General features: G+C 36.2%; 1 protein-coding gene across 1 annotated transcript in view; it reads left to right on the plus strand.

Annotated features, from left to right (window-relative positions):
* The window catches only part of LKRSDH (lysine ketoglutarate reductase/saccharopine dehydrogenase), a 64,454-nt gene that overhangs the window by 23,038 nt on the left and 28,880 nt on the right, over window positions 1–12,536 (plus strand). The window contains exon 3 of the mRNA XM_017903644.1: window positions 8,683–8,908. Coding sequence (XP_017759133.1) covers window positions 8,683–8,908 — 226 coding nt within the window. The remainder of the gene's footprint in view (window positions 1–8,682; window positions 8,909–12,536) is intronic.

A 12,536-nucleotide genomic window follows, 5' to 3' on the forward strand; every position in this document is an offset into this window, starting at 1 on the left:
CCCTCGATGCAATCGATCCTCTCGCAGACGGTCACTCGTCTTATGTCCCAAGCACTTTTAATATTTTCTCAGGGCCGCAGTCGGTTCTATTATTCTTACAGTATAATAGGATAAGCGTAGTAAAAATTACAACATAAATAAATTGTTAAACTGTGGAACAAATGATAAGAAGAAATGGGAAGAAGAATAAACTAGAATGGTAAATTAGAACGGAGGAGAAGATTAGTTAATTATGAATAAATATAGGCAGACTAAGGCGACACGCAAACCGTAACCGGACAAACAAAAATGTGAAATATACATAACGGTTAATGATAAAATTCAGTCACTGGCATATACGTTAGATACGCTTAAACGAAAACTAGTAGTATACGCAACACAATTACTCGGGTGTAAAACACCAAACAAAAGAGAAATACAAGACAATCTGTACATAAACAAGCAAAGAAGCTTTTTATAAAAAAAATGAATAAGATAATTGAATTTATCGCGATACCATCAATGCAATAAGAAGTAGAAAGCTACCGATGTCAGAAATATGGACATTACCAAAAAATCGCAACGTGTATGCAAGATGGATAAGACAAGAGGAAAATAGACGGCATTATGTCTCTGCACGTTTGCAGAAATAAACAGATGGTACAATAAAAAGCGGAGAATTAACCACAAAGAAAACATACAATTGGAAGATATTCAGGATTGATCACATAAATCATTTGTGTTAAAAAAAATGATCGTTCAGAAACTACTTACACACTTAACAATAAACTGACGAAATAAAATACATCTACGGACAGGTGAGATAAATGTAGAAAGCGAAACCATGAAAATAAACAAAAGTATATTCCAGGAAGTGTCACTCGATGCCCTAAAATTTTTTACCTGCATAAGCCTATTTTCACAGGCATTCAAAAACATGACATACGGATTCGACATAAGACATCTGAAAGAAATATGCACGATAAATCACTGATTATTACGATATCAAAATATATATGTTAATACTCCTTAGAGTGGCAGAAATGATAAATGAGCTAACATCGTAATAAAAACGAAAGTATGATTTCCTTAATTGATGGTAATCTATGCAGAGGAAAGTAAAATAACAAAAATGTATAGCTTAAAACATCTTATTAACTAATTAATATTAACTAAAAATAAACAGAAGGTTCATCTCAGAAGAATGACCGGTAGAAAATCTTAGTCTTTCAGTCTTTCATAAGGAAGGCAGTCTAATCGTCGCACTTACAAAATAAAATAACGGTTTGGCTCCAACATTTGTCATCTTAAGGAATCTGAGAAACGAGATCACATCGAGGTAATGGCAGATAAGTATAATGGGTATTTTCATATAATATTCGCATATAATATAGTTGATCGTTTCACTTACACGTAGATTTGGCTAAAATTTTGGATCAGTATTATCATTGCTCTCTTAATAACCATCTACTGCAAGTTTGGTAGAACTTGTCTCTGTAAGGGTGTGGGAAGGCTGAATCGAGGGATTACGGGCCAGAGAATCGAAAGCGTTTTTCTTAAAAAAGATTTATCTTTCGAATTTCACAATCTTCGTTTTATTAAGGCTAACCACTAGATGTTTTATGGTAGTATTTGGTTAGCGTGTGAATCGCGTGTTAAAGGTCAATAATATTGCGTGCAAGGACGACCAAGTCATCCGGCAAACGATAATATATCAGCTTTAGAGTAAATTTTATAGTAAATTTTATAGAAAATCCAGGAAAAATTCTTTATAAATCCTTTGATTCATTTCTGATTTTACTACTAATTCTTGCTTTAAATAACGATTGCTGCAGAGCGGTGTGTATTGCCGAATCGAAACCCCTCTTGAAATCGATGAAACCCGCCGATGTTTTCCCCTTGATTTTATTCAAATTTAATGCGATTTTAGCTCGCGAAGTAAAGTAGATTTATTCTTGTGGAATCTATTAGACCTGAAATCAGACTGACACTCAGGGAGGATTTTATATGTTTCGAGTGTCAAGTTATCAGTCTTCTTGACATTGTGGTAGCGAAGATTTTAGGTCGTTTGGTTTAGATTAATTGGTTAAGACGATACCTCGGTAATTTGTACCGAGGTGATTTGCCTCGATCTTTCTTATAAATGACAACCATTTTCGAGATATGCTATTTCTCGAGAACCGTTTCTTCATCGAAGACTCTGTTAAAGAGTTTTTCAATCTGGTTCAGCCAATAATAGAGAAGCATACTCTTGAAGAGCGAGTTTGAAATCCTGCCAGGACTTGTTTTCTTTTAAGTTAGAAGTAATTCGAAGCATCTCCTATGGCCGATCGCATCGTCCAGAAGAATACGAGCAGACGAATAGTCGAAGAATAATGACGGTATCAATATTGCGAGGAGGATAGATCATTTTCGACTCATTGTCATATCCCTTCTTGGATTTCTTACCATGCTCCAGAATGTACTTGCGTTCATTAAGCAGATCTTCGGAAAGCTTGCTTTTCTTTTTCTACTTTGTAAAGGAGATGTACTCTCTCTTCATTCCGATGTATTCTAACTTTCATCTCGGATACTCTAATAACCTCTACCATCTTCTAAAAGTCTTTCTTACATTAAGGAGAGGATATTAGAGACAAGGGGGTATTAGCGAAAGGAAGCTAAACCTTGTACGGGCCTGGTCACCGAATATATATTCCAATAACGGGGACGTGTGCACGGGACTTGTACGAAAATAGAAATGTAAAGAAAGGAAAGAAAAGAAGGAACGAAAAATATACGCACTAATTTACACGTATTTTGCACTTATGCTTTAACAATACTGCAATCGTGGTACCATAGCCGTCACAATTCTTTTTTTTCCACAAGTTTTACATGTTTTTAGACTGAGAAAGTCCATAATTTTCCAACTGAATCCAGAAGTTTATGACGCGATTTATCACTCACTGATGAACTTTATTGAGGTCAGGAAATAAATATAACTATTTTTTAAGGTAAATCTTCGTTGCTATCATTATTAAATGTATAATACTATGCACGGCTAACGATATCGTTATTTATACGACGAGTGTTTATCAGTTTGGTTCATGGTGATGATGATGATAGCGAAGTAGAACGGTGTGTACTGATTTCCGTTCACAGATATTACATTTTATTTAAATATGTTCGTACACAGTGTCGAACGAACCCCTAAGGCCATTTCTATTGGTAAAGTATTAATTGTATTGGAATGTTTTTTTTCAAATATGTCGAATTGATTTTCTTCTATGGGTGCATTGGCAGTTTCCGCAATACCGTTTTATTCCTGAACAATGTCAGCCATTCTTCATCTTTTTCTGTTGGCTTTTGTTAAATTCCAAACAAAAGTCATACAATCCGTTACAAGCGTTATGGGTTTGAGAAATATGCAATATAAACAAAAAAAAAAAATCAATAAAATGAAAATCAGGGCCAACAACATCACGGAAGAAATGAAATAAATGACAAAATCAGAAAAGCCGAAGTAAACAACATCACCGTAACCTTTTGTAACTTTATCAAACCATCTCTACATCGTACATTTATTTTTAAAGCTTCTGATAAAGAACAGTGGACAATAATTGCAAATAGATTTCGGAAAAAGTGAAATTTCCGTGGGTGTTGCGGAGCCATAGATGGCAAACGCGTAGTTATTAAAGCACCCGTCAACAGTTGAAGCGTGTATTTACTTTAACTATAAACGCAGCAAAAGTATTATACTAATGGCTATATATGCGGTGAACCACATATACCGTTTTAGATATATGTGTAGATGTAAGATACAATGATATATAATTTATACGCATCTGTGGAAAATGATATGCTACCGGAACGATAATTTTCTTCTTATCGCAACGATAACGACGCATTCTCGCTACAATATTATTTATCATAGCCTTTTCCCGAAACTGGATTAACTTTAAAGCAGGAGATGCTTAATTATCGTTTCTCGAAGATAGCTGAAGGAATTCGCAACAACCACTTGATTTGCTTTCGCTCGCTAGAATATTAGCTAATCATCCAAATCGATGATCACGATCATTCCGTGAAAGATTAGCTAATTATATTATTGTTAAAAGGTCAATGATATGGTAATTAAAAATGATAGACTAACATTTATCATGTATAAAGATTTGTACAAAACTTGTATAAAAATTTTATACGTTAATAACAATATAGTTACTTACTAAATCACTTTGCGAGTATTTTTCTTAAGGTTTTGTCGAATACAGTGAAAATAAAGTGAACTACGTTACAATTGGAACATAAATTGCAAATCAGTTCCACAATCCGATATTTCGCAATCACGATTTTTTCTTCTTTAATCCCTGTGAATTAAAAATGTACGTAATCGAATGTATATTTTCGATATTTATTTTAATTTCATTTATCTTTTAATTTCGTTAACCCTGGGATGTTCATAAATCGACACATAGCTTCGTACGCAGTTTCTCTAGCTGCTTTACTTTTATAGAAATCACGCTATTCCCGTACTCCTGTACAAACTGTAACGTAATCTTCTCGTTTCAACGCGACGTCTTGGCAATTAATGTGCTCGACTAAAGTAATACGTCTGGATAGGTATCGCTAGTTACCTATATGAGTGAGTGAGTGAGTGGTGGAGGAAACCTGTTCGAGCAGAAAAATCCAACGGAATGGATGATCTATTCAACCAAATCGTCTTACTAAGCGATTCGGCTAAATTTTGGTGCTCGTTCTCGCTAGATCACTAAATTACTCGACTGAATCACTGGACATGCCTTTAATATACAAGATTATACAATTAGTTAGACTTTTTAAAGCATCATCTTTAGTCAAATTAAACAAATTACTAAGATTGTAAGCATTTTAACAAACTATATTATCTTATAGTTACTATTTTCTTATAGTTGGCTGCTTAATGATATACTAATAATCCTTTTGAAGCCAATTTTAACCTCCCATCCGTTACACCTTTTCTTTTCCACAATTTTCACTATCCTTCTCTGAATAGAACGCTATTTTTCATTCCGGTCATGAGGTTATAGAATTTCTTCCCCTTTAGCGTACCTGCCCTCAGTCTTCTCAAGCATTACTATCAAGAGTGTCGATCTTGATTTCTCTTTAATGGCTGTAACCTTGGCAGTCATCTACTGCAATGCTGAATTTCTCAGCTAGTAAGCTCCCTGTTTCCTCCTTGGTTCTCTTCGTTCTAGATATCAAATCACAAACAACAACATTATTACGTTTAGTCTCCCTCTCTTGTTTATCATCTTTCCTTCTCGGGGACTGAATTCTCGAATTCTCGTGAAAAGAAATTTCTTCTCATCTTTCCATATTTTCTTCTTCATACTTCATTCCTTTGTACTTTCTGGATGTCTAGTATCGATGTTTTCGCGTCAACTTCAAATAATTTGTTAATATTTCGGTAATGGCATAGTACAAGCGAGGTCAGTGTTTCGAGAACGTCTTGATGCTTCTACGTTTTACATCTTACGTCTGAAACACTTTTTCCTATTTTCGGTACCTCTCGAAACAATTGTCCTCGGAAATTAAAATGTAGGAAAACTTTGTAGAATAAAGTAATTGACACATATGCAGTACTAATACTAACCTGTTCCTTAAAAATGATAAAATCGATAGATAGAAACCTAAACGAACTCGATAGAATTATTAAAACAACCATAACAAACTTAAGTATAGGAACCAGTACTCTAACGCCATGTATAGACTGCAATTATTGAGAAATCTAGAGGACAGAAAAAATAACATCAGTATGAAACAATACGTTTACTGTAGAACCGACAGTAGGTTACACAATGCAATCGTCAACACACAGATAAAAGATATATTTCTCTGAATCCTCACACAGATAAACCAACTGCGCATCACAATGAACACAGAATTTATTAACACATGGACTGTAAAAGCCCGCCCCAGTAAACGCTCCAGTAAAAAATAGTAGAAGACGCAGAAATAGACAAACAAGTCACATACGAATTTTATACTTAATACTTATTTTCTCCGAAATAGTACACTAACAGCAGATAAATGTGGAAAATGCAATGTTTATACCGGGTCACTAGACCATAGTAGTATAATTATCAAGGTGTAAACTAATAGCGGCAAATAAATGCACAAATAGATGCGATACGTTAAAAAGGCTTTAGCAACTGACGCAAAAATGCACACTTGCAAACAGCACACAACCGTACTGTAAGTACATATTTCAACAGATCATAGAAAATGATATGCGCAAAATATATCGAGATAGCCCGATATTTACTGACAAAACAATTACACCTAATGGACCAGACATCACATACATAGACATAATAAATAGGATGACACACATTGACATAGCCGCAACCAGTAACAATAACATAAAAACTATATATACAGAGAAAATAGAAGAAGGTATCTTATTGACAGAAGAAATGAAAAGAATATGGAACTAGAAAACAATAATTGAACTAGATGACAATAATAATTTAAATGTTACAGTTAACGCATAATATAAAATATAACACACACGTAGATTTACATATAATAGAATAATAAGTAATTTTTAACTCGCTAAAATATTCAGAATATGTTATCGAACTAAAGGGATATCGATTGAAATAAACTTTCGTAAAATATTATTATCCTAAATAGTTCTTTATTATGAATTTGTAAACTTATTAAATTTGCAAACTTATTACTTCATGAAATTTCGTCATTTTTTTCGATTCTTCTTCAGTTTATAACAACAATCTAGTAAGTATTTTTTCGAATAATGTGAAGTGGCGAGCGGCGAAGGACTCTGTCTGGAGAATAATGTACAGCGACATCGGCTTCGACTTAGGCGTTTAGGGCGATACCTGGAGTGCGTGCGAACCGATGACATATTTAGGACTGGGTCGAGTGATAGAGAGAGAGAGAGAAAGCCTGTGTATGGAAAGAGAGAGTTTTGACTTTAAAATAAATTTATTATATTAAAAATTAAATTATTAATATATAATTGTGTATTAAGGGTGCACAGGGCGTGGGCGCGGTAGATTGTGTGTATTCGAAACGTAGAGAATAGAGGATCGTGTGTTTGAGAGTTAGAATTGAGAGCAACTTACAATTAATGTAATATGTTAATTAAATAAATCAGTTTTATTACTAAGAAGGAGTTGTTCATTAGACGCGCAGATCTCGGTTTGCATAGGATTAACCTAGCTGGAAATCCTACAATAATATGTCTATTATCTGTATATCTAGAGCTTTGAAGGAATATGTACAAATCTTTTTTTTTATGAAATAACGTTGTTAAAAAACTATACTTCTACGAAGTGCTGTTTGAAATTGTCGGGTGTACGAATACTTTTAACATCCATTGCATCTGCGAGAAATTGGTTTTGAATCATTGTATCTTTGGAATTGGGTTGTGCCATAATTGGCCGATATTATCGTCGAATTTAGGCATCGCTAAAAATATTCCTGGGCATTTTTCCTTTTCGAGCAGATTTTGTTCGATCTATCGAAAAAAGGAGCCGAATATTGAAGTTACAACCAAAATTGGTGGGCATGCAAAGTATGAATACGACGAAGTATTTATTTATTATAAAAATATTGTTCTCTTCTGTTTTATTTCCTATTATTAGCGTTTATCCGAATGACGCGAGGTATTTTTTTTTTTTTTTTTTATAGAAAACAGAAATATCCTTACATTTAATCGAGTTCCGAAGATGCGTGTGTATATGTACATATATCTACGGCATATCTATGCACATATGTATATATGTATATATGTCAAAGTAGATGAAATTTTAAATGAAACCAATAAATGAAGTGAATTGTCAAAGAAATCGTTTATTCTCCAAAAATTGCCTATTCTGTTTTGATACATAAATCGCACGATACGTAAATATACTTATAATTTTATAATCAATCGAAGAAAAATTGTCAGAGTTCAACAATTGCGCTATTTGAAAATATTTCAAACATTTGCTCTCAAACGTGTACAATGCGAGTTAATCGATTAACTAAAAGAACCTTGGAAATGGTTTACCTTGTGTTTAACCCTTTCGGTACGAGCGCGCTGTCCGCCGTGACACTCCCGCTGTACGGGAGTACGCGCACGTGCTGCGCCGAAAATGCGCACATAACGCATGGTCAGTCCTCTTTCGTACGAAGATTTTCTCAAGCGTTAAGTAAGAACTGTGCTTAATAACATTTTCCAACAAGTATTGTTTGTAGCTTTAATATAAAAAGATATTTACATAAAATTCTACACAGATGGATGCCGGATATATCCGGCGCTCGTACCGAAAGGGATAATTTATGGGATTCCAAAAATTACTCCAATGTGTGATATGTGATTGTCAATAATACGAACAGTTGGTTCGAACGATATAACGTGTTCGTAAAATTAGCAAGGTCTAAAAAGTAGTGCACTGATTTTCGAAAGTATCGTATAATTTGATGTATTTCCAAGGGCAGAAGTGATCGAGTAAGAAAATCAGCGATGTCAATTTGGAATAGAATTTTACGTTACCGATTATTAACAATGATTTATGAGAAGTATAAGTTCTTGTAAATGTTCAAGGTATTTGTATTTTAACATTTTAATATTAATTGTGTCGCGTAGTAAAATTTAGGTATACGTCATACCATTCCAATCAACTATATACAAGTATGAATATTTATGAATATTTAATAATGATTATTACTATTTAATAGTATATTGGGCCAGCACATAATTATAGAGATTCTGCGATGGCACGACAAGCTATACGAGACGCAGGATATGAAATAGCATTAGGTGCTATGCCAAAATCAATTGGGCCGTTAACCTTTATTTTCACTGGCAGCGGTAATGTAAGTCAAGGCGGTCAAGAAGTTTTTCAAGAGCTTCCTCACGAATACGTACCACCTGAAATGTTGAAGAAGGTTGCAGAACACGGCGGTAAGTGTTCTTTGTTCCTTTTTAAATATACACATTTCATTATTATAATTTACTTTATAACACAACTGACAGTATAAGAAAGTTTCTTTGCGTTTATTTTTATCATAACAGATATTACATATTCTTATCGTTATTTATGAGAAAGATATAAACATTTATTTGTACGCAGTATTTCATCGAGAAGAAAACATATTTTTATCACGATTAACAATTTCTAGAAAATAGATCTCAAGATATCAACGTACATGCCGAATATTCCGACATCTTATACGTTTAAAGGGAAACTCTTGAGCGAAACAAATTTAGGAATAACAAATGAATAAATTCAGTTATATCGAGTTTTATCAATTCAACAGATTCCCATTTCCACTTTCTCGTTGTAAATTATGTAACCCATAAGGTATTTGTGCAATAAAAATTAATTACTTTCTCGATGCGTTAGAGGTTAACCTATGGTCGCACATATGTTACGTATATTTGACAAGTAAAAATCGCAGTTAAATTTCGCCATAAATACCTTCTCGTTTCGATGAGTTTTGTAGATTATCATATTATAGTAGAACCTCCATTATATGAATCCACTGTTATTTGAACGTTCTATTATATGAACAATATTCCTACAACGATGATATTGTACGTAAACATAAATAATTTTTATCTTTGTTGGATAAAAACTATCACAATGATTCAGTATGAAAGTGATACAGCACGCATGACGTTATATTATAACGTCGTTGACGGGGCTATTCCCTTCAATTATTAATGTACAATTTAAGGACAAACTAGCTACTTTCTTTTTTCCTTGCAAGAGGAAAATGTTTCCTTTGGGTATCTTTATATCCGATTCCTTAGGGGAGCGTATGAGATTATGTGGGATTTTTAAAAGCCCCACAGAGGGCATCGTCACCCCCCTAGAGGTGGGTGATCCTCCACGGCATGTCCCTTGAAAGGCGCGCCCTAATTCCACTCAATCGCTTTTATTATTATTATCACAGAAGAAGAATGTCTCCATCAATGATCTCTTGCTACACACCATCTGGGGAATGATAGTGTATTGCGCCGTGTCCAGATCGGCCCCGTAACGATGCTATTACGCAGCCTCCTTCCATCTTGTTTAGTGCAGGTACTCTCACCGAAACAATCATGCCTGGCGAGCACCTGCGTGGTGCGATAGATTAATCTATGCTGCACAATTGAGAAAAGAGTCCCGACAATGCTCCGCCGAACCTATCGCTTCCATTCGAAAGCTTCCTCAGCGCGAGCTCCGTCATTTCGTAGGAGCTCATAAACGCGAACGTCCCACTCCGCTGGTAGATCCAATGGTGTGTAATCGTGTGGTAACTCTACAGTAGCCTTCTTACGATGCTGCAGAGGTTATTGCAACTCAGCTGCCTACCAGGTCGCTTGCCTAAACCGAGGACCCGAAAAAGGTCATAGAGCGGTCGACTCTCATGCTGAGGTGACCAACGCTCTAGTTTCACCCACCTGGGTCAGGGAGCAGTCGGCACAATGTCATCGCTACCTCTTCCAGGCATAGAACCAGAACCTATAAGTGACCCTCGGTCCTACATCTCTGATTTGGCGCCGTATATTTGGTAGCAAGCTTTTGGACTGCACGGTCAAGCTTCCTGCTCGAGACCCAGAGCTCGACAGATCAGACGAGTGGATCCGTCGGCTCGACAATCAGTCGATCCTTTTGTCCCTGGGAAAGCAGCTAATGATATAAACTCTCAGTAACCGGGGGGGGGGGGGGGGAAGCTTCCAAAGTACCATACGGTACCACCGTGGGGGGAGGACTCCTCTCACCTTGAATCATCTTGAAGAAGAAGAAATTGTGAAATTGTGTGTCTTTAATCGAAGACGATAGTGGAGGAAAGCCCTCCTTCGGTATGAAGTGCTCGCGGGAGGACTCTTTTGAAAAGTGACCGCGTCGTTGTTACATTCCGTTTATGGCCACCTCTGCAATGCTTGTCCTATCCAAACTAATGCACGCGAACAGGTCTCGACCTCTGCAAGCCTTATTGTCAGCCAAATTTTAAATGCCGTCGCGTAATGTTGTAGTAAAAACTAAATACTAAAATAAATTCTACATTCTAGCGATGTGGGGGCGATCCCTTTCCCTGCGTTTTGTCTTTTGTCAACGCGTGTCTTTTTGTCTCCCGTTTTCTGGTAACGTCTTTGACCTGCGTGGCCCTAAACATACAGGCCAGTTCTAACCGTTCGCCCGTTTAATAAACATCTAGACAGTTTTTCACCGTTTCCACTGGCTATTTCCTTATAAGCCCTTAACAGGTTATGGGCCCAGGTTATCACACAAGTAATCAGTGTGAATAATTTGTTCTTAAAAAGTGCAGTGTGTTGTGCGTTATACGTACATTGCTAGAGAAAGGCGATGATATGCTCAGTGTTTGCGAAGGAAGACGTCCAGCTGAAAATTCAGCAAATTATCAAGTCCATCTACAAAAGTTTTCAAAGGCTGATAAATCAGCTCGCAGGTTGATCGTAACATCGGTCGAAAAAAACCCTCTAGACTTACTTTTGAGCTGTACAACTGCACGGGCGATGTGGAAGAACCTCAATTCAGTCTACGATATGAAGTCTGACGAAAATTTATCAATAGCGCAGAAACAATTTTTCGATTTTAAATGGGACTCAGATGAAAGTATTAATCACAATTTAGCCAAGATTGAGCACTTATCAACTAAAATGAAGAGCCTAGACGGTGCAGTTCCGGATGCCATGATATTGACACACATATTGTCAACATTACGCAAGAAATTGAGTCGCTTTCACATGGGATTTCTACTTGTGCACGGGATTCCGTGGAAGATAAAAAGAAGATCCTCGAAAATTTCACGGCACGATTAATGGCGGAGGAAGTTAGAACCCAAGAACAGGACAGCTCCGAGGATATGACGGTGGTATTATTGATGAAACGAAGATCGGCAAATACATCGTTTCCGAAGAATAATCATCGCAACAAATCGAATCAAGATGAGCGTCGGAAGAGAAATTTTTTCTGAGTGCTAGCAATGCGGCAAAACAGCAAACCATATACGGAAAGATCGTGTCAGTTGCCATGTGTATGGAACAAAAGGATACCTTAACAGGAACTGTTTCAAGAGGAATGGAAACTCTCGTACGCGAAACATCGATGATGCTCGTACTATGCAGCAGACCTGGGACCATAAGCAGGCTTTTGTAGGAAGTAGCAGTTAACTCATAGGTGAGAACGTCTGGCTGGTCGACTCAGGAGCAATCGATCACATGATGCACCGACAAGATCTCGAAGAGTTTAAAATGCCGGTTACCGTTCAGTTAGGTAATGGAAATTTTACCCCAGCGTATGGAAAAGATTATTTCATTGAAATCGAAATATATGCAGACGGAAAATGGATACCGGGCATTATGTATAACGTTTTATTTGTACTGAAACTGAGTCAAAATCTGTTTCCGATAATTACTTAGTTTCCGTCACTAGGAAAGAGGTTGATCACGTGATCGATATTCTGATTACAGAATACGAAAAAAATGTGTATTTTCACGCGACGGAGCAGTTACAGCGACTGGCTCGATTTGGCTTCGTATTTTATTCAAAATACATTTACGCGTTGTAACACGAAAAGAA

Source organism: Eufriesea mexicana, unplaced genomic scaffold (genome assembly GCF_001483705.2).
Source record: "Eufriesea mexicana isolate 0111107269 unplaced genomic scaffold, ASM148370v2 scaffold2501, whole genome shotgun sequence".
Lineage (NCBI taxonomy): Eukaryota > Metazoa > Arthropoda > Insecta > Hymenoptera > Apidae > Eufriesea > Eufriesea mexicana.